The sequence below is a fragment of the Sinocyclocheilus anshuiensis genome, unplaced genomic scaffold (genome assembly GCF_001515605.1).
Source record: "Sinocyclocheilus anshuiensis isolate Anshui unplaced genomic scaffold, SAMN03320099.WGS_v1.1 scaffold1049, whole genome shotgun sequence".
NCBI lineage: Eukaryota > Metazoa > Chordata > Actinopteri > Cypriniformes > Cyprinidae > Sinocyclocheilus > Sinocyclocheilus anshuiensis.
This window is the reverse complement of record NW_015557197.1, coordinates 712,698-735,495: the sequence shown is the minus strand read 5'-3', so window position 1 is coordinate 735,495 and position 22,798 is coordinate 712,698. Positions and strand designations below refer to the sequence as shown.

At 38.6% G+C, this 22,798-nt stretch overlaps 3 protein-coding genes and 1 pseudogene across 3 annotated transcripts in view; 2 read left to right on the top strand and 2 right to left on the bottom strand.

Annotated features, from left to right (window-relative positions):
• The window catches only part of LOC107678851 (solute carrier family 22 member 2-like), a 9,252-nt gene extending 7,399 nt beyond the window's left edge, over positions 1–1,853 (top strand). The window contains exons 10-11 of the mRNA XM_016474277.1: positions 1,332–1,431; positions 1,517–1,853. Coding sequence (XP_016329763.1) covers positions 1,332–1,431; positions 1,517–1,604 — 188 coding nt within the window. The 3' untranslated portion in view covers positions 1,605–1,853. The remainder of the gene's footprint in view (positions 1–1,331; positions 1,432–1,516) is intronic.
• Positions 1,854–2,305: 452 nt separating this feature from the next.
• On the bottom strand, positions 2,306–9,332 carry LOC107678850 (plasminogen-like). The gene is made up of 20 exons (XM_016474276.1): positions 9,235–9,332; positions 9,062–9,091; positions 8,764–8,890; positions 8,520–8,626; positions 7,491–7,605; positions 7,244–7,383; positions 6,671–6,791; positions 6,474–6,592; positions 6,239–6,401; positions 5,666–5,790; positions 5,382–5,538; positions 5,101–5,282; positions 4,848–4,996; positions 4,675–4,768; positions 4,415–4,529; positions 4,255–4,329; positions 3,859–3,999; positions 3,543–3,649; positions 3,264–3,409; positions 2,306–2,519 (listed from the first exon to the last, which is right to left on the bottom strand). The coding sequence occupies exons 1-20, from the start codon at positions 9,281–9,283 to the stop codon at positions 2,358–2,360; spliced, it is 2,424 nt and encodes an 807-aa protein (XP_016329762.1). The 5' UTR covers positions 9,284–9,332; the 3' UTR covers positions 2,306–2,357.
• Positions 9,333–11,767: 2,435 nt separating this feature from the next.
• The window catches only part of LOC107678817 (centromere protein J-like), a 14,841-nt pseudogene continuing 3,810 nt past the window's right edge, over positions 11,768–22,798 (top strand).
• LOC107678862 (12-(S)-hydroxy-5,8,10,14-eicosatetraenoic acid receptor-like) lies at positions 12,704–14,499 on the bottom strand. Its single transcript, XM_016474287.1, has 2 exons — positions 14,248–14,499; positions 12,704–13,728 (listed from the first exon to the last, which is right to left on the bottom strand). Exons 1-2 carry the CDS (start codon positions 14,344–14,346, stop codon positions 13,381–13,383), a joined length of 447 nt encoding a protein of 148 aa, XP_016329773.1. The 5' UTR covers positions 14,347–14,499; the 3' UTR covers positions 12,704–13,380.

Below are 22,798 nucleotides of genomic sequence, written 5' to 3'. Positions count from 1 at the left end.
CCAATGGGCCTGAATTAAAAAAATTCTGCAAAGAAGAGTGGGCCAAAATTCCTCCACAGTGATTTGAAAGACTCATTGCCAGTTATCACAAACGCTTGATTGCAGTTGTTGCTGCAAAGGGTGGCACAACCAGTTATTAGATTTAGGGGGTAATTACTTTTTCACCTATGGCCAGGCAGGTTTGGACGGCTTCTTTCCCTTAATAAATGAAATCATCATTTCAAAACTGCATTTTTTATTTACTCGGGTTATCTTTGTGTAATATTAAAATGTTATATATACTGAACATAATTATAAACGCAACACTTTTGTTTTTGCCCCCATTTTTCATGAGCTGAACTCAAAGACTTTTTCTATGTACACAAAAGGCCTATTTCTCTCAAATATTGTTCACAAATCTGTCTAAATCTGTGTTAGTGCGCACTTCTCCTTTGCTGAGATAATCCATCCACCTCACAGGTGTGGCATATCAAGATGCTGATTAGACAGCATGATTATTGAAGGAGAAGTGCTCACTAACACAGATTTAGACAGATTTGTGAACAATATTTGAGAGAAATAGGCCTTTTGTGTACACAGAAAAAGTCTTAGATCTTTGAGTTCAGCTCATGAAAAATGGGGGCAAAAACAAAAGTGTTGCGTTTATAATTTTGTTCAGCGTATATAGTATTATATAATAATTTGTGTTTTATGTTACTTAAAAAAATTGGAAAAGGCATACTAAAATACAGTATCTTTATATTTTTAAAAGCATGTATTTATAATTATTTATAGCCTATGGTAAATGCACTATAATATTACAAAATTATTTAATATATATTATATATTAAATCTGTAATTTGTTACTTGTTTAAAAAGTTACTTGTTAAAAAGGTTGTCTGCAAAAATGGCCACTGGCAAAGCGAAGTATGTATTAATGTATGGATATATTAATACTAGATATACACTATTTACGTATTTATGTTTTTGCTTCCTCAGTGGTGTAGTTATAGCATCTACCACCAGGGGCTAGCATGGTAATGCTATCCAAACAAACCTTGACCCATCGGATAAACATTTCTACATGGATTCCAATCAAATTCAGTTGAAGTTTTGCTTCGTTTATTCCAAAGTATACTGTATATTATTGCAGCATCTGAAACCTGCTCCCCTCTGCACACTATACAGAAACTAATATTGAAAAGGTTTTCCTTTGGTCATGTCCAAGCTTGACTTTCACTGGTGCCCCTCAAAAATAAACAAACAGATGTCACCCTTGGCCATGATGTTGTGATGTTGAGTATGTTCTAGTTGCAGTGTGAGGCTGTTGAAGTGAACGCTCTCTCTCACAGGTGCTCTTGCGTTTGTGGCCGGTGGACTAGTTCTGCTGTTACCTGAAACCAAAGGTGTGCCTCTTCCAGAAACCATTGATGACATCGAATGTCCAAACAGGTGAGGTTTGACTCCCTGCACATGTACGCCATGGTAACCTTTGTCACCTTAAACGTTTCTACACTAATGTGAACTGTACATGCAGAAACAGAGAAAACCAGCTGAAGAGTCAACAGCTAGAGAATTTGTTGCCCTCTGATGTGACATCGAACAAAGAAGTTACAGCCGTCTGATTGAGCTGAGACAGAAAACATCAACCTCTTTAACTTTATTATTAAGTGATGTTACTTATCCCTTCTCTATTGAGGATTTGATCAAAATATACTAACTGAAATCAGTTTCTCAATGATCAACAAGTTTTGCTTGATAGGTAATCAAGCAACAAAAAAAAAAGTTCAAAGGACCATTAATTGTTCCGAGCTGTAATTATTGTTCTCAGACGTTACTAGTTACTGTATTTGTTTTCTCTCTTAGTTGTTTTAATTTTACATTTTTAAAATAAATTTTTTGACCAAAATGTTTATTTAAAAAATAAAAAATAACTCCGTAAAATATCTACAGTATGTATGTTTTAAAATGTTGGCTTAAATTATTCATGCTAATAGTAAATGTTATTGTACTTATTTGTTCTGTCACTTATTAGGGTTTGAACATTGCATTGTCACTGTAACAGCAAAATAAAGAGAAATAAAGAGACTTTCTCGAAAGATGTTTACCGCCCCTTTAATGTAGGAAAACATTTTTATATTAGATCTGATTACATTTGAAGGTCTTTGAAGAGTTCTGTAATAAAACATGATCACTTGGAATTGGCTCAAATCGGAACACATCCGGATTGTGCATATAAGTGTACAGACTAACAGTGGGCTGAACTTCTGAACAGGGTGTGTTACTTAACCTCAAAACAGCTTATGAATCAATAACATATTCGTTATTACATTCTTAGTTATACACTTAAATTTGCTTATGTTTCGACTAATCCATTCTCAGTTTTCTTTCATGCTGCGTTCTATCCAATTGACAAACTTGGAGACACGGGTGTACACTCCAGGTTTCATGGCATTAGCACAGCCAAGACCCCATGACGTCACTCCCTGAAGGACGAAGGTGTTCTGTGAGTAGCAGACGAGAGGCCCACCGCTGTCACCCTAAATGAGTGTGAGGAACAGGTCGCAATTTAGGTTGTTATTCACTTAAAATCTGTCACTCTGCTCAGTCTGCTGTAGATCTTAAATCTCATTTGTGAAAAATTATACAGGTTGAGTAAATGATTGTAATGTAATATTATTTTTTGGGGGGTAAATCATTCCTTTAGTTTAGATCAATGGCTCTGTTCCAATCCTCAAGCATCCCACACAAATAGCGCTCCTCACATGAAGTACTTGAGACTCAAAACCCTAATATTGCAATAGTCAGATATTAGCAGTGTTGGGGAAAGTTATTTTTAAAAGTAATGCATGATTACAGTATTGCGTTACTCTATAAAAAGTAACTAATTACTTTACTTAGTTACTTTTTATGTAATGTAATGTGTTACAGTACTTTTGCATTACTTTTTCGTAATAACTCGCGTTATTTCCCCAACACTGGATATTAGTATGCTGCTAAGCTAACGATTCTACACTAACAAGTGCACAAAATTCATAGCATATGCAAACATTTGGTTATATTTTGTATAGAATGGAACTATTTAGTACCGAATAGATTGCTTTATCAGTGACAAATGTATGCAATTCCTCCTTGTAATTTGACCAAGTGAGGCACTTTATAAGGCTACTTATGTTCGTATTCATGATTATGCCTAAAAACACTGTCTAGGTAGGCAGCTCACTAGGATTTGGAATTGAGCAAATTAAGTCACTGAATCTAGAAAACCTAAATAGGTCTCTTACCTGACAACTGTCCGTTCCACCACCTATGTTTCCTGCACACATCTCATGCTCCTTCACACGGCCGTTCAAAAATGATGCACTGTTGCAGACTTTGTTCTCAATTACAGGGAAGCCGGTTTCTTTCAGGAAACCTTCTCCACCAGTTCCTAGGAAATAGAAAGGCTTGAAGCTATGAAATCTTTTATTATAATAAATAATAGATTTTTTATGTTAAAAATGTATTTAAATGGTAAAGATAAATCATCCATTTAGCTGTATGTACTTATTAAAGTAACCTACCCTGTGTCTCGCCCCAGCCTGTTACATAACATTCAGTATTGCTTGGCACAATGTAGTCCTTTTCTGGTAGGCAAGCAGGCATTACCTTATCGTTTAATAATGCAGGCCTAAAATCGGATACAGTCATGAGTTTGTTGTCTTAATGTCATTATAAATAAAATTAGGTTGCTATATTAGACTAGACTGCAGCTTCAAAAGTCAGTCAGTGCTGGGGAATTTTTTAGTGTTGGGGTATTAAACTTCTAAAATATTACAGACTTCACCAGATTTACAGTGTGTTATTTGATTTGCAGTGGCAATGCAACAGGAGACTAACCTGTCCAACTTGAGAAGAGCAATGTCAGTTCCAGCTGGTCCCTTAATAATCTTAGAAACGTCTCGCTCCTGTTTTGATGATTCAGTTGCACGCTCTGTGTGGATTCCAAGCACGATCTTGTAGGCAGATGGACTCTCAGACCTGCATAATCGTACGATCACATTTAACTGTATGAAGACCCCATTAAGAGTTGGTTTTTATTCCATGTCTGTTTGGAGCTTCAAGGTCACATATGCTAGTGCAGTGCATGGTTGTCAACTCCAGTTTAGAAGTCCACAGACAAATGAAATGTACAGGGTTGTGGATTCCCAGAAGCAGAGCAAGAACCACTGCACTTTTGTACTCCTAAATATTGACCAAATTCACTTTTTGCGCCTTCAAATTAAAGTCACTTACCTCTCTAGGCAGTGAGCTGCAGTTAGGACCCACTGGGCATCAATTAGCGTTCCACCACAGAAATGAATTTTGCTTCTGGTATGGCAGAAAATGATTGTTAATAACTACAATATAATTTCTGCCTAGTACAGGGGTAGAGAAAGGTAGCTTATTTGTGTACCTGGTCCTAAGACTGATCTGCCAAGGCCACGAGTGTGCTTTGGAAATACATCCCCCAACAATCCTCCCAAAGCACCGCTTGGGTTTTACTGCTGGTTGTCCGCATTTCAGGCCATCTGGTTAGAAAGTAATATGCATGTCATGTATCATTTACATAGCAAGAATTTTTGTATTTAAGCCCCGGTATCAGCAATTAGCATCCAGGAATTTCTTTTGCCTTTGGAGTTAAACATTTCCAAAAGGAATATCAAGAATTGTTACCGCAGTCTGGGATCTGACAGTAATCCCACTTCTTATTTCGATCTGTTGTATAGCACCAAGGTCCATTCACATCATTGTCTGGGTTTCTGCATTGCTAACAGAGTAACCAAGTAAAAACTGTTAAAATTTGAGTCATCGCCCTCAAAAATGTCTGAAATTCTGCATAGACTTACATTCGACTCTAGACCCTTGTCTGGATGGGTTTCAGGGGTAAAACTGGCATGCTGATGGGGGGTCATAGAACTCCATGCTTGGCAGGTCACTCCTGTTATAGTATTGGATGTGGGACCCTGGTAACTTGCTCCATTTCCAACCTTACAATCTTGCAAAAAGAATCCAAGCACATTGTAAGTCACACCCTCCCTTAGACAGTACTATGGCACACTTGACCTTTGATATAATCTGTTAGCTTGCAGATGGATAAACCTGTTTCCTCAGAAGTGTCTGTTGGGACTAGTTTTGTTGGATTGATAGGGGGTTCCTGTGTGTTGGGCTTGTTGTCACACCGCTCAATGTTGCAGTACTCCCACCGAACTGAGGGATCTGTGGTGTAACACCAAGGGGCTCGGTCACCATCTGGGTTTCTGCACAGGTTTCTCCTCAGATCTCTGCATGATGGGCGAAATCATGACAGCAGCCAGAGGAGAAATGAGTGGAGCTAAAGGTTGCAACTGTTCAAGATGATGGAATTCAGTATAGCGTCTTACGCTTTCGGGAAATTCTGAGGTGTTTTGGAATGTCGATGAGGTTCCATAGATGTCCAGAACTGGCATTTCTTTCCACTGACAGTCTCTGACATGACACCGCGGTAGGAGCTTCCATCACCTTCATAACATTCCTCACCCACAGGGATCACCGGCTCCTCTGCAAATCACATATTTAGGTTATAGTACATGGCTCTTTTACCAGTTCTTAGGAAAATAATGAAGAAAAGACACCAAAATCTACATTTAATGAGATAAGGTTTTGTAATGGCTCCTTCAACACAGACCAGGTCTAGGCTGATCTCCACAACTAGGTACACTGCAGTACTCCCAGCGGGTCTCAGGATCTGTGGTGTAACACCATGGACTTCTTTCATTATCAGGGTTTCTGCAGTAGTTCTTATCAAGGCCTCTAGGATGGAAACAAATTTTAGTGGCATTCGGGGGCAAGATAAATGTAATCGTTTTACCCTGAAGGAGCCTTTCTCTTTGGTTCTTCAACTGTGTCAAACCCTGCTCCTAAAGGGTCCTGTCCTGCAGAGTTTAGCTTCAAGACACTTGCCTGGATATTTCTAGTAATCCTGAAGACTGATAAACTGGTTCAGGCTAAAATTGGGTGGGAGCTAAACTCTGCAGGACAGTGGCCTTTCAGGAGCAGAAATGGACACTCCTGTTCTAGTTCAAGTGGGCCTTGTCCTGCAGAGTTCAGTTCTGACCCTGCTCCAACACCTGCCTGTAATTTTCAAGTAATCCAGAACACCTTGATTAGTTACTTGGCACAAAGGTGGTCCTCCACGTGTAGGGTTTGAACCCTTAAACAAAACCTCAGCGTCCCTCAAGGCCATCATGTTGATGCTTACTTGCATGGGTAGTTCTCTGAAGTTTTAGAATGCTTGTGGGGAATTTGGGATGACCATTCCTGGCAAGTTTTTCCTGAGACTGTCACCGCAATGGTGCCCCTGTAAGAGCTACCTTCTCCATTTGCACAGGTAAGCTCCGGTACAATTGTGGGTGGTTCAGTTGCTACAAGAAAACAATGACCAGTTAATGATGAACTAATCACTTCCGTTTCGGGTTGACAAGAACATTGCTTACTGCATCGAGGAATGTTGCAAGATTCCCAGCGTTTAGATGGACTAGTGGTAAAACACCAGGGCTTGGGCTCTCCATCGGGGTTCCTGCAATAGTTCTCTTCCAAGTACTTATCAGGAAGGCTACAAACGACAGACCACAGTCAAAGTATGCACAAAATAGACCACATCCCATTTGTGCTATAAAGGATAATGTCTCACGCTGAAGGGATGTAACCATGGTTTTGGGGTTTCTGAGAGTCCCAGCGCTGGCAGGTAAATCCACTAGCAGTGGTGGAGATCTTGCCTCTGTAGTTTTCTCCACTGCACTGCATACATTCCTCTGCAAATATTTAAGAGCAGATTCAAGGGTCAATCCCAAATTGTGCTTTTGCATCCTTGTACTTACCTTAAAAGTGTTGCTCTGAGTGAAAGTGAGCAACTAAATCCCTTTATGAAAGGCTTATCCACCAAGTTGTTAGTGAAAGGACATTTCCAATAAATAATTTTCTTGTTTATGATCACATGATTCTGGGTAGCACATCTTCTCGTTTCATTTTAATACCTGAGATGATTATTATTGTTGTGATTACCAGGGAATTCAATTCAGGTTCTTTATTTTTTTTTAACCAAGCACTGCATAAAGGAGAAAAGAGAAAGTGGGAGTGCTTCCTTCAGAGTGCTCACTTTCAATGCTCTTCAGAGTGAGCAGGCTAGTTGGAATAACTTTTGCATGAGATTTACACATCAGTATGATATCCCACCACTATTTAGCAGTTTGTTCACTAAATGTACCTGTGCAATCTTGGATATTGCAGTTCTCCCATCGTTTCCCTGGATCTGTGGTATAGCACCAGGGACCCCCTTGATCTCCATCCGGGTTTCGGCAAAAGTTTGACTCCAAGTCAGCTTTTGGATGTGTCTTTGGTGTTATGCTGTGGAAAGTTACATTAATTAGCTGCCCACTGTAGTTTTTATATTTCCTGTAGCTGTTTTCTCTTTTATTGCATTATGAATGAAAAAGTCAAATTAGGAGATATACTTTGGCACATGAGGGAAAGTTCCCTCCCATCGCTGACATGTTTTTCCTGATTTTGTCTTGGATTTTGTCCCTCTGTAGTCCATGCCAATACCATTCACGCATTCCAGTAAGTACTCTGTAAGAAGGAATTCAGTGCATTCATTACAACATATTAAAAACACATTCATTGTGTTTTAAGCTAGTATGCTCATTTCATTTACTAATGACATTGATATATGATATATGTTCATATGATAATGTGGCAGTTTTCTTATTGGTAGTTACTGTACATTCTTATGGCCCGCTAGGGCAGTGGTTCTCAAAAGGTTTGTCTGTGACACAAAAACAGATCTCCTGTATCTTCCTGTATCAATTAATGTCAATATCAGAGTGTTCAAAAATGTCAAAAAAATGAAACACACTCAGTATTTTGGCCCAATGTTTCATCTTCCATATAATAGCCAAGCGTTAACATTATAAATCACACTTCTGCTGTTTATGGATCTATTTTTGTTGTGTTAGTCTAGTTAGATGGTCTTATGCAGTTTGACAATATCAATAACTCTTGTTTTTTAAGCATAATTTTGGTAGTGTGTTGGATCACTACGGGATTTTAAATGTAAAATCTTGGTCCTGAAGCACCATCTGAAAACCACTGATCTACAGAATGTTTAAGACAACATCCATCAGGAATATTTCAAGCCACCCAAAATTGAAACATTTCATTGTTTAACCTAGACAGTACTTGATTCGTTTGCACTTAAAAAAAAAAAGCAACCCCTCACTGGACGATAGATTTTTAGATAATCCTCTTCACTTTGTTTACTTACATGGACCAAACTACACTTTGATAAATCTGGATTATATATTAACTCAGCTAGACTTTTGAAAAAGCATTGCAGGTTTCTTAAAATTCGTAATGTACTTAAAGCTGATTTAAAAGGTAGTAATGCATGCTGAAATTATTTTAGGGGGTCCTTCATAACATCATCTGTTATTAAACCTTCAAATCTGTAAAGTAATAAAATAGACTGGGCTATAAAATCGTACCCTTTTTCTCATAGAGGGCAGCACTCATTCTTCGCAGTATTAGATCAGTTTTCGAGTTGGCAGGTAATGTTACACAATCCTGATCTTTTTCGTGGTATAAAAAGGACCTGCAAAGCACATATACACAAATGCATACACATATATTTAATCATTATAGATTGGAATAAAGCCTCACTTGTTGACATTAGATCAGTCTAGTACCGCAGAATATGTTTTGAGAGTTTTGTTATGGTCTGACTTGCACCTGCATGTAAAAGAAGTCTCTTTGTTACACTTGACGGCACAATCTTCCACCGTTTTTGCTGTGTATTGACTTTTAGGTAATTTCACTATCCAGGCCCCATCTGTTTTTATATATGCTTCCAAAACATCTGCAGAATGAGAAAAGATGGGGAAAAGGATCAACTGAGTTTCAAGTCACAAACACATGATTTATTAGTATTGATGAACTTCTAAAATATAAAGATTTCAAACTAGATCAACAGAACTCTTTGTATGAAAGCATAAACTGAACACATTTGCAGATGAGCAGATCTTCTTACCTGTGCTTTCGCTGTGGCACCTGAGGAAATCTGAAGGGAATTAACATGATCATATCAATCATATACAAATAAATGCTATTAATTATAGGTTTTAGTCGGTTCATTTTATTATCTATAGCATAGAAGAAATAGTCTTATAATTAAGCGCTATAAATAAATATCTTTTGGCTTACCTGTAAAAAGGAAGAGACCAACTAAAAGAACTGCTTTGTGAATCTCCATGTCGGAGAATTGACAGGCAGGGACTTTGAGAGGTTTTCAATCTTTTAAGCATGTCAGTACAACAAACATCACAGGGCCGTCACTCATCAGTCAATCATTGTCCTAACAAGGACATGGACCAGGTCAAGATGTGTTTGTCGATCAGTGTGTTGTTTGAACCCACCATTACTCTTTCTGATCACATGATTTATGAGAGCTGGACTTTTTATGTGATCAACATCACTGGTTGTACTTGACATTAAGATAGTTTGGTACTAAAAAAATGCATTTAAAAAACAATGAGATATAGAGATAAAAGGACATGCAGATAAAGTCTTTAATTATTAGGCCACTGATTAAACAAACTGCTCGTTCTTGAGACCCAGAAAACTCAATAGTGTATTTAATTTAGCATTTAAAAAAATACAATTATGTATAAATTCAATCCTTTTAAAAAGTATATTCTCATCAATGTCACAAATCAAGTTAATTATCAACTGAGAAAACAGGAGCCGTCCTACGCTAACTCAATACACAAACAGAACAGCCTAATTTTGCAATTGTGAACACTGAGCCAAGCAACCATGAGAAAAACTAGTGTGATCAAGATTTGAGCTGAAGGGAAAATGGAGCAATTGTAACCAACATAGGCAAATAGTGTAATAGGACAAAACACTAGTTACGCTTGTTTTCCTCACTCTACCCCCATTCAGAAAAACAGTAGAAAGCAATCAAGGTTTGGCGTTTCAATCTGGTATCAGCGTCCACTGTTTACAGTTACTATAACTACTCCAGTTGAAGCTGTTGGGTGTAGAGTATGCATTGCTGTACAAATCTATGCATGTGTACACTTGCTTTAATCAGATTAAAGAATTGATCAAGGTAAATTGTAGTTTTGTTGACTTTAAATTGCAGATTAGATTGCATTATTCATTTTGTCATTTCAGTTTTGTTGTATACAGTTGTTCAAGGCTGTGACATCTTAAGATTTGTTAGGGTTATATTGATTTCACTTTGATTTTTTTTGTCCCTAACTACTGTTGTAATGATAACTGATAGAGATTTCATATCAACAATCAAACAAAAACCTCTTCCCCCAAAGTTCTACAGTCAAACTTGAGGGCAATGTCTGCAGAAATACCCCAAAACCGAACTGCGGTAGAAACCCGTATGAGACTATTTGGGGGACCCTTCAATCTGTCTGCTCTGTTGTCCAGCATCATGAGAGAAACCAGCCGAGCTGCCAGCTACGTCAAATGAGTGAATCTGAACCCGGTTTCCCATCTCAGTCTGTGAATTAGGAGACGCTTAAAGAACAGCAGAGATCTGAAATGGGAAGAGCCGCCTGCCAACCTGCCCAACATATGTCTCAAAGATACCATCAGGAGGTTAGTCTCGAGATTTTTGCTTTTTTTTTTGTACATTTGTTGTTTATTAGTTAGTGAGCATGATTAATTCTGAATGTGTCCTTTAGAATCGTCAGTAAATAATGTGCAGGTTGAAATTTGCAGGTGTGAGAGGGAGATGAAGCCACGTTTACAAAGTAATCAGCTGTCTCAATACCACCTTTAGATGGTGTTGTTATTAGTTTGTTAGTTGTTTATTAGTGTTTTGGTTTATTAACTCTCTTTTTTAATTATGAGTATGTTGGCTACCATAGCAATAAACTTTAGATGAAACATGTATGCAAAATAAATGCGAAAATGTTGGGGTAGTTGGACGGGAAGTGGGGTGTTGTCTGCTGTTACACGCTTAAAAATAAAGGTGCTTCATGATGCCATAGAAGAATCTTTTTTGTGGTTCCATAAAGAACCTTTAACATCTGAAGAACCTTTCAGTTTCACAAAAGGTTCTTTGTGGCGAAAGAAGGTTCTTCAGATTATAAAAGGTAAGAAAGAGATTGTTCTTTAAAGAACCTTTGACTGAATGGTTCTTTGTGGAACCAAAAATGGTTCTTCTATGGCATCGCTGTGAAGAACCTTTTATGCACCTTTATTTTTAAGAGTGTATGTTGCCACAAATGTAAAATTAAACTTTTACCCTAGCTGTTTTGTGCTCATCTGCTTCTCCCTTTTGCTCTTTTCAATCTATACAGACTAATACAATCAGATAAAACAATGATTTCTCAAATTTTTTTTTTGCAATATACACTGATAAATTTAACATTACTCAAATGAGATGACTGGATGCTTTCAACTTATTTCCTATGGAACTGTCACCAACTGAATTGCCATGATCAAACCATTTAAAATACAGTGAATTAAGCAACAAACTCAATCATAATGCACAATATTTCCATATAACTTTGAGGTTCAGCTCGTATTAATGGAATGTTTCACTAGTTAGCAGTAAGTTACCTCACCTGAACATGTTCATAGTTTTTTGTTGGATGTTTCGACGTGGAAAGCAGTTATCTTTGGAATGGAAATATGGATATTTGTAAAAAAAAAAAATCACACTTTTTGTGCTTATTTATTTCAGTTAATGTCATAAAACTAGCGAGCTATGCCGGTAGTAGTATCGTACAGGTCTAGTTTTCCAGGAGGTCATTAGAGAAATTTGTGTTTCACAGACATATTTGTGATTTGAATCCCATCCTAATCTGCCAAGTCTATGTTTTTCTCACACATCCTCTGTAATTAATCCAGAGCAATTTAGCTACTGTTGAGTTAGATGGGGGAAAGAAGTGTCATCTGCTGTTATGTCTGCACCAATCTCAAAATCAAACCTATGCCCTAGCTGTTAGCTAATATACAGTAGATGTAGATGTAACCTTTCTTTTTTTTTTTATCTCGATACAAATTTTGATTTTTACATCTGATCATATCACTTTCCGAACAGAATCCAGGCCAAAATGACAAAATTATCCTTCAGCTTCAAGTGAAGCAGTTGCAGAGGGTTTTACAGGAACAGAATGCATTGCTCTCTCTTATCAGTCCAGGTACGTTAGGAGAAACTCTTACATAATAAGGTTAATTAAAGGTAAAGTTATGATGGTTATGTTATTGAGAAAAGCATCATTTCAATTTTTCAATTCTAAAATGTTGTAGTTCTTATTCAAATTATATTTACAAGAAGATATGCAAATGACAGTTTTAATCTGTGATTATATCTGTGACATGAGCATTACTCTTTTTTTTAGTTTTACCCACCATCACTACAAATGCAGTGTATTTTACACTGTATGGTAAATGCACCACTCTTTTTCTTCATTACAGAACTTTCTCTTTCAGGACAGATTTTATCTCCCGCTTTCTTAGCGCACTGGCAAGTCCAGACACCTCTGAGCTTTTCAGAAGCTGATCCCTTCAACTCTACTGGGAATTTAGATGCCTTCAAGATAGGCTCATTCAAAGCCACATATTCTGGTGCGATTAAGAATGAGTCAGAGACTCTGGCAACTAGTAACACCAATGGTAAGAATCAAGAAGTCCCTTATCTTTATGCTCTTTAGAAAAATGTATTTTTACAATAGTGTGGGAATAAAATTCAATTTGAGATACCATGTTCTCTACATATCAATAGTCCAATCATAATTATACATGCGCAAAAAATGAAAACATGAAATTTTGCACATTTCATCCTCTGTGCCTGACAGAAAAGTTTCTTAAATCATACGTTTCCAGTTTCCAGACTACAAATCATGAGTCACATTTACAAATCTACATCAGAAAGTCCAATATAAGCAAGACGCGTAAACAGGAGGTGAATTAAAAATGAATTGACATGCTGCAGTGTGACATGCTACTTCATCTAAAACTACTTTTAAAAGCATATAGCTAATTGTTTTGACATTTTTATGCATTGGACTATTTGTACATCTGTCACACCGCAGGGCCGTTTAAAATGAACTAGAATGCAGAAAACAAATGTGATTTTAAAATGGTCACAGTGCCTAAAACATACACTTCTGCAATTTATACATTCCTAAAAATTTTAACCTAAAATCCAGACTTTTATTTTTTTTTTTTAAAAGAAACATTTTAAAAATAAATAAATCTTAGACATGATACTGTATGTGTCAACTACCCATTTACTATTCAAAATGTTTAAGCAAAATGCAATTGCAAGAAACCAATTTCAACATCCTTTTCGAAGCATCTTGTTTTTTACTTAGTTCAGTCATCTGCAGTATCTTCTGAACTTTCCGGTTGCTCCTTCTCCAGCAGGAAGGGAAGATATATTGATATATACAGCTTCTTAAATTTACTGCTGCTCAGGCAGTACAGGATCGGATTCAGCAGACAGTTCAGATAAGAGAGACAAACAAGCCCATCGTACAGTTTAACGACAGTAACTTTTTCCTCTTTCATCACGAGCCCACTGATCTTTAGTTGCACCGCTCTTGTAAAGGCATATGGCAAGAAGCAGACAGCAAAGATGAGAACCACCGAAGTGACGAGGAACATCACTCTCCAGAGTTTAGTCTTGTCGCCCACCGACTTCTGTTTGAGTCTTTTGATAATCTGTATAGAGCAGTACACAAGAACAAAAAAGGGGATGAAAATCTGAGTAAAAAACACAATTTCCCTCAGTAGAACAATGGGGCTGAGTTTCTCATCTTTTTCACTGCTGTTGCATCTGATAAAACTTTGCAACATGGCCGGAATGGTCAAAATTCCCAGCAGCACCCAGATGAATACAGAAATCTGAGGCGATCATTTCAAAATCCTCAGAACTTTCCTCTTCTCAGGATGGACCACGCTAATATATCGATAAATGGAGATGACCGTCAGGAAGGCGATGCTGGCTCCTCGGTTGAGAAACTGCAGAAAGAGCTGTACTTTGCACACTACTTTCTGTTCACTGCATTGCTGAAAGTTATATGCCTTTACGGGCAATCCAATCAGCAACAAAATATTAGCCAGGGCCAGATTGAACAGGAAAATGTTAATGGTCTTAGATTTCCAGAACTTGAGCTTAAAGATTAAGAGATGGATAACTGTAATGTTCAGCAGGAGACCCAAGATGAACTCCAGCATTACCACAGAAGTGTAGAAAATATACAGCGCTCGGTTTTGGTCGACGTTCTCCTGACAGTTTGTGTCGATGTTGTCCGGTGTTGGCTGTATGGAGTTGTCCATATTCTCCAAATTTTGATTCCGGGTCCAAAGTGATTTCTAATGTAAGTAGACGACACAACTGTGAACGTCTGTTCTACCAAAGCAGAGCATTTTAAAGCTGCTCAGACCTGAAGGCAAAGCACTTCCTCTGCTAGAGCATTCAAGTCTGTACCTGTTGAGAAGCTATAGTAAATGCCTGAAGTCACGAACTGCTGTGAAAAAAAGGCCGTCATCAAAGACAACTAATGTTTAAATCTTTTATAGAGCACTCGGTGAGCCTCACTGATAATGGACAATGGACAAAGCTTATGCACACTTTAAAAAAGCAGCTAAAGACATATATATAGTCATGTGTATTTGCAAAATCATATCTCATGAGAGCAGAGCATATTCTGGCAGTACAATTGTGGGGTGTGTTGACTTTACTGTGCAAGTTATAACAAATGTACACTAAAAAATGTGATGGTTATTGATGGCTTCTGTCTTAAACACCTTAGTTTGTATATTAGGACTATTTAGTGGCTTGTCCAGACAGGCCTGAGTAGACTGAAGGGTTTTTGTGAAGAAAATTAGCTGAGGGGCAAATATTGCCTTTTTTAGCAAAAGGACATGACCTGTTTAAAAGATTTGCCATGCCTCCCATTTCCACAACAAGCTGATTTTTACAGTAGTTCAGTATTCTTAACCATGCAGACGTTCACTTTTAAGACTATATCTTGCATAATGTTGGAAAAATGAATTGCATTACATTTGTTCCTTGAAGTTCGGGTTACCTCATTTATGTTTGGTGATAATATTACATGAGATTTCGATTTGCATTGCAGATGTTGCACCATCAGCAGAGCTCAGACGCTTGTCTCCTATTAAGGAAGAGTCTTTAGAACCTGCACAAGAAGACTGTCCTCTTAGCCCTTTCGGATCGAGGCAAGGTCTCCCACCAAACCCAGAGGAAAGGTATTATATGATGCAAAAATATATATTTATAAAACAGACTGTTTTGAAGTTTCATGGAAGCTGAGTAAAGTTATAATCACTGTGGGACATCGATGAGAATGCACAAAGTTCCATTAATTACTTTATCAATGACTCGACATGTGGATCAAGGTGTGATTACTATAAAGAAAAGAACAACAAAAATATCAGTTACAAATCTAAATCATCAAACACTAATACATTGCTGGTCATGCAACAACAAATTCCTCTCATTATTACCAAGGTTTCAACAATACATCAAATGATCAAATATTCAAACATACAACAAACAATATCCATGGATATAAAATTGATTATGGTTAATGTAACTGAAATTCTTGTCTGCAGTAATGGCTGCTAAAAAATTCAGCTTTGCAATCACAGGAATAAATTACATTTTAAAATATATAAAAAATAAAAAAGACCCATTTTAAAAATTTTAATATTTCACAAGATTAGGTTACTGTTGCATGCTTTCATGAGCATAACAGACTTTCAAAAAATGTTCATATCTTACAGATCACAAACTTTTGAACATTAGCGTAAATAAAAGAAATGTACACATTTAAAGGCTTTAAATAATATCTATTAAACACAGGCCTATTCGACCAGGACTGAGAGAATAGCCAAAAACATTTGAAGATTTTGTTGAAGAACATCTCAAAACAGACCAAGCTATTCTCCAACATGAGATTCAGGTATGAGCAGTCTTCAAAAAGTAACTTATACACAGTTTAAGTGTGTTCTAAGCAATATCCTCTCTATTTTCCAGAGTAATGCACAAATCAGAGGAGCAGAGAAGAGGAATTTCCTTCGTAAAGGAGAAGGAACATCTAGAATTACGAAGGGTAAGGACTGCTCACAAAAACTCCAGAGGAGATGCTCTGTTAGTCCACAAATAAAGCTCAGTCAGAAGACGATACGTCCCACTGAATTTCATCAGAAAGAGATACCAAATAGGAGCAGTCCTGGACTGAAGGGCTTAGGAAACTTCTGTGACCAAAGATCTGCCGTGGAAGACCCTCTAAAGAAGACCGTTGCTCTACAGGATGATGGTTTATCATCAACCAACAAAGGGAAAGTCAAAGCTTTGACTGCTAATAACAATGCAGTCTCACTTAAAAGTAAGCACAGTGTAGGAGTCTTGAGGAATTATGGTAAAACCAATGGAAGCAAGCCAAGTGGATCTGCTCTGGCACAAAGCAAAGAAAGTGTCGGCTTTAAACAAATTAATGACCACATTGTCAAAATCCCTGAGAAAAATTGTCTTACTACAAATTACCGTTTACACAGCCAGAGTGGTTATCCGTATAAAGAAGTCAATCTAACTGACGAGGTGATGGAGTCACTGGCTCTTAGCGATTCTCACGACAGTGCTAGCAGCGAGGACGGACCCAACTCTCAGTCTCACCGACCGTTACCTCATTACCTCTCAAGGCACACGGATCACAAAGATCAGAGTCTGGATTTGTCAGATGGTGACTATGCTAGTGACGTCCCGAGTGAGACTCGATTTAATGAAGAACATCACACTTCTACTCCTATGTCCAGTTCTTCAAGCTTCAGCAGCGATTCTGAACTTAAGAGCTTAGAAGGGTCTATGGCTAACTGCTCCAAAAAAACAGAAGAAAGGGGGACCGACAGTGACTTTAGACAACCTTCTGCTTCTGAGCTCCTCACAATGGAGTTCCCAAAAGTCAAAGTTACTTCGGAAGACACCACTCATTGCATGGGACAAGAGCAACCAGATACTCCAATCAGGTTTTGTAGAAAGATTATGATTTTACATAATAATATGACTTTTACTCTAGCCCTCAATCTCAAGTTTCTATCTCTGAATTCACATATTCATTAATTTGACTAGGGACGAGATGGGAGAGCATGGTTTTATTGGTGAGGATGGCTGCAGGCCTTTGCTTAGGCTTAAGAAAGAACTTCATGAACCTCAGGTAAAATCAACAAGACATTTTAGACAAGTTTACATCATGTCTCAATGTGTAAGAATCCACTTTTGTTTCTCACATACAGTACTACTAAAAATAAAGGTTCCAAAAGGTTTTCACAATGATTCCGTAGAAGAACCATTTTGGGTTCCTCAAAGAACCTTTCACTAAATAGTTCTGAAAATAACCATTTTTTAATGTGGACAACATTTTAACCTTTTTCCACTTTAAATTTTTTTAAAATTTTTAAATTTTTATTTTTGTGAAGTGGAAATGTTTTATAGATGTTTAATTTTCTTCATGGAACCACTTGAAGAAAGAAATCAAAACGTTGATTTTTTTATACTGTCTTATCCTTAAATGGTTTTTCAATAGCGAATACATCCAAAAATACTTAATATGTTATGTTTAAATCTTTGTGCATGTAGGATCTGAGACTGCAAATCTCATCTCTGAAGCAGCAGTTGATGGAGAGGGAGTCTCACTGGCTGCAGGCCCACAGTCTCCTCCAGAGTTGTGTTGAAGCCCTCACCCGAGAAAACCAGGAGCTTCACAGCAGGCTCAATGTGAACAAGAGATCGCACCAGAGTGCTGGTTCCTCTACTCTTCAGTCTGGATCATACAGCACGGTCAGAGCAAATTCAAACCACCATTTTTCCACTAAAAATATCTAAACATATATGGAACACACACACACATATATACATATATATCAGGGCTCGACAATAAGGACTGCCCGATGGCCCGGGGCCAGCATGAAAGACATTCGGGACAGTAGACGGATTTGTCACTTGCCCGATCGGGCCACTGCAGCGTCGGCACGACATTTTATCATTTGCATGTGTTTTTAAGACTTGTTAATTAAAAAATGCAAGTCATTAAAAAGCATTTGGGTTCGAAAGACAACTCCTTTCAGTATTCGCGCGCTGTGTTCTGTGTGAACAGCGTGCGCACAGACAGCCGCATCTCTGACACACGCGAGCCGCCTGAACGGGCCAATACATACAAAAGTATGTCAAAATACCCATCCTGGCAAGTAACTTTGTAGCTTTAACAATGATTAATATATATTGAATTTATACACTGGAGAACAGATGCACCGATCTACCGGACATTTTTTGTTTTATTTCAGACTATCTTCTGTTCCGTGCTTGCACACAAACTGCACTGTAATCATTTACCCAATGGCTATTTGTGTGGCAATATTACGTTATTATTATACTTAATCCTGGCAAGTAACTTTGTAGCTTTAACAATGATTAATATATATTGAATTTATACACTGGAGAACAGATGCACCGATCTACCGGACATTTTTTGTTTTATTTCAGACTATCTTCTGTTCCGTGCTTGCACACAAACTGCACTGTAATCATTTACCCAATGGCTATTTGTGTGGAAATATTACGTTATTATTATACTTAGTCTGTAAACGGCCATTAACAGAGGCCAGAGATGCTGAATGTTGCGTTAGGATGGCTATTTGTCGAGTTTTGTGTTAAAACAAGCCAGGTGAGATGAACGTAATGACATTCGCAGCTTTCTGCCCATCAGCAGTTCTGCAGGACTATATCCATTGGCTAATGGTGTTGCCCGATACTCCATAAGAGCAAGGTATGGATCTGCTGCTTTGCTAAGAAAATCCTTCACAGTCCTCACTGCCCTTTCAGCTTCCCCATTGGCTTGTGGATATCTGGGACTGGACGTTGTGTGAGAGAAACCCCACTCTTTAGCGAATTTCTTGAAGTATTCTGCACTGAACTGTGGGCCATTATCTGACATCACTTCAGTAGGAATTCCATGACGAGCAAACATACTTTTGAGATGGGTTACTACGCATGCGGCAGTTGTTGATGACAGTTTTGCTATTTCCACAAAAGTAGTCAATCACCAGCAAGTATTGATCGTCCTTCCACTGAAACAGATCTGCTCCAACCTTTGTCCAAGGTCTCTCAGGGAATTCAGTGGGAATCAATGTCTCTTTGAAGTTCTTCCGATGGCTTGCACAAATGTCACACTTCTCCACCTTTTGCTGAAGCTGTGCACTGAGACCTGACCACCATACTGATTGCTTAGCACGTTCTCGACACTTAGCTATACCTTGGTTTGCGGTGTGCAATTTTTCCAAGATATCACTCTGTAAAGATTTCGGAATTACCAGTCAACAGCCTTTTAACAGCAGTCCATTTTCTACCGTTAACTCCCCAGCAAATTGGAAGTATGGCTGCACCATGGCTTCAACTCTTCTTTTGGTTGGCCAGCCCTCAAGAGAGTATTTCTTCACCAGCTGTAAAACTGGATCAGCTTCCTGATGTTGCTGAATTTCGTGAAGTCTCTTTTCAGTAGCAGGCAAGCTTGTGACAACTGAATTCACATACAGGTTCAACTCTTCTTCATTTTGCCGTTTGTCTCCTTCTTCTTCTCCAGGTGCTCTGGAGAGGACATCAGCAGTCGCAATGTTCTTCCCTGGAATGTGTGAAATAGTGTAAGTGAATTTCATGAGTCTCATACGCAGTCTTTGGATACGTGGTGGTAATTCATCTAGGTTTTTAGAACCAAGGAGAGGTACCAAGGGTTTGTGGTCTGTTTCTATGTGAAAAGAAAGACCCACCAGAAAGTCTGAGAAGCGCTCACAAGCACAGGTGACAGCTAGAGCCTCCTTTTCGATTTGCGCATATTTCCGTTCTGTGTTTGTCAGTGCTCTTGATGCATAGGCTATGGGTTTAAGCTGTTTGTCACCTTGAATTTGTAGCAACACAGCTCCCAGCCCATATGATGATGCATCTGCTGAGACAACTGTGGGTGCTTTCAGGTCGTACAGAGCAAGCCCAGGTGGTGTACTCAAGTCTTGTTTAATGTTCTCAAAAGCCTTCTGTTGTGGCTCTCCCCATGCCCACATATTCTTTTTTTTTGCAGGAGATCTCTCAAAGGCTGTTTTCTCCTCTGTTAGGTAAAAACTTCCCTAGGTGATTTATCATACCCAAGAATCTCTGCATTTCGCTCGTGTTTGTTGGCTCAGTCATATGTGTGATTGCCCGAACCTTTTCAGGATCTGCATAAACTCCTGACTCATCAAGTATCTGTCCAAGAAACTTCACACTCCTCTTGGAGAATTCGCATTTCTGATTGAGAGTCACTCTGCCCTTTTGCAGTTTTTGCAGCACCGCAAAGAGACGTTGGTCATGTTCTGTCTGGGACGCTTCAAACACTATGTCGTCCATGTGGCACAGAACACCCTCTAGACCCTCCAGCATCTGTGACATTCTCTTTTGGAAATGTTCCGGTGCTGAAGATATCCCAAAACAAAGTCGGTTGAAGCAGAACCTTCCCAACGGGGTAATAAAGGTTGTGAGAAGGGCTGAATTCTGTGACAGAGGAAACTGCCAATACCCTGAATTGGCGTCCAATTTCGAAAAGACTTTGGCTCCTATAAGCTGACCCAGAGAGTGTTCCACCGAAGGAAGAATGTATCTTTCGCTATTTACTGCATTATTCCACTTTGGTAATCACACCTTGATTCTCCATGTGTTCCAATTTCTGTTTCACTTTTGACATTAGGGCCAGTGGAATGCGACGGGGAGTTGACAGTGAAAAGGGCTTGGCATCTGGCTTTAGAGATATCTCATACTCTCCACAGTGACGTCTGCTCCCATGTCCACTTTGAACAGCACATCTGAATCATTCACTTTAAGTTTTATCAGCCAGGGGGCATCACTCTGCTCTGTATTGACAGTGCCTAAGAATGCTATGTCACTCTCATGTTCCTCGTGGCTCATATTCACTTCACTTATGCCTCTGGACCTGCAAACTTTAGCATAATGCCCTTTTTTCCTACAAAGGTTGCAGTATGCCTGTTTTGCCGGGCAGTGAAATTTGCTGTGAGATGGAGTTTTTCCACACCTCTTGCATGGAATGGTCTTTTCTGATGCTGTCTGTTTCTCTGTCATTCTAGCAGGCCTCTTACTCTGCATCATGCCTCGTCCTTTATTATAAGGTCTTTGCTGTGCATGTACAATGTCAATATTTGTTGCAGTGTCACTTTTGAAAATGGCTTTCAGCTCCTCTTGCTGTTTTTTTTACCAGCTCACTTTGGCGTATGCGTATGACAGCCTTCTCTAAAGTGAGTTTGGGATCCATCTGAAGTTGTTCTGACAGTCTTTTATCTCTGAGTCCAACCACTAATCTGTCCCGAATCATTTCAGTGTATAAGTGTCCATATCCACAATGCTCTGCCAGGCAATATAATGCTGTGATGAAATTATCTGCAGACTCTCCTGCTTCTTGCTGTCTCATGTTAAACTTTGCACGTTCAAATATAACATTTCTTCGTACAACAAAGTGTTCATTCAGTCTCTCTATGACAGTATTATACTCAATGAGCTGTTCTGATGTGAGACGTAATGATGTGAGGATGTCCTCTGCCTCATCACTCATTGTATAAATGAGAGTATTCACTTGGTTCTCTTCTGGCTGTAATTCAAGTCCAGATGCCACTCTAAATCTTTCAAATCTTTTACTCCACTTTGGCCATTCCTCTGGTTTTGAGAAGGCGAATTTTTGCGGTGGCGGTACCTGAAACCGATCCATTTTCTCTTATTCCGCAACTCTCTTCTCTGCACGTGATGAACGATCTCGTCTCAGAAGTTTCACATTAAGTAGCGTGAGCTGTATGCAACACTCTTGACGAAAGGGCTCTTTATGTCCTCCTACGCCGTTCTCGTGCAAACTTCTGACACCATGTTGCGTTAGGATGACTATTTGTCGAGTTTTGTGTTAAAACAAGCCAGGTGAGACGAACATAATGACATGCAACTTTATTGTTCAAGCCTCGCACTCCCCCACTAGGGGGCAGTAGTTAACCATATCACCACACTGAAGACGGACACTAAGGGGCTGTTTACACCTGGTCACTTCATGCATTTTGTCTGATCGGATAGCTAACCGATCGTGAAAAGGCCAGGTGTAAATGCCCTCCGAAACGCATTCGAGACGGATATAAATCCGATCACTCAAACCACTTCAGGAGGTGGTCTGGGCCGCATTCCAGACAAAACTGGACAAGTGTAAATGCATCTGGTTGTTGAAACCACATATGTACATTTTACTCCTCCCAAAATGTTAAAATAATAAACGTGTGAGAGCGTGTTATAGGCTATATGACATTAGTCAGACTGCGCTAATGCAACACTCACCGATCAGCGAAAACGCATGAAATGACCAGGTGTAAACAGGCCCAAAGAGGAGAAAATACCGTAGCAGGCAGAACAAGATCACTGTTCGCGATGTGCGAAATATAGGACAGCCTATATTTAATTGTGCTATTACTTGTAATTTGTTCATTTGTTCTTATTTACTGGCTGTCACTTGTCTTTGATAATGTTTAAACTTTATATTGATTTTTATTTTTGGCTAGTGATTTTTGCTGTGGTATCGAAATATTTTAAATGGAAAGCAGGGCAAAAAAAATGAATTAACATATTTGAGTGATTAAATATCGAAGGGAATATTACCTGATCTGAAAAAAAATCTGTGTATTTACTGTATGCATATGCGGTTCC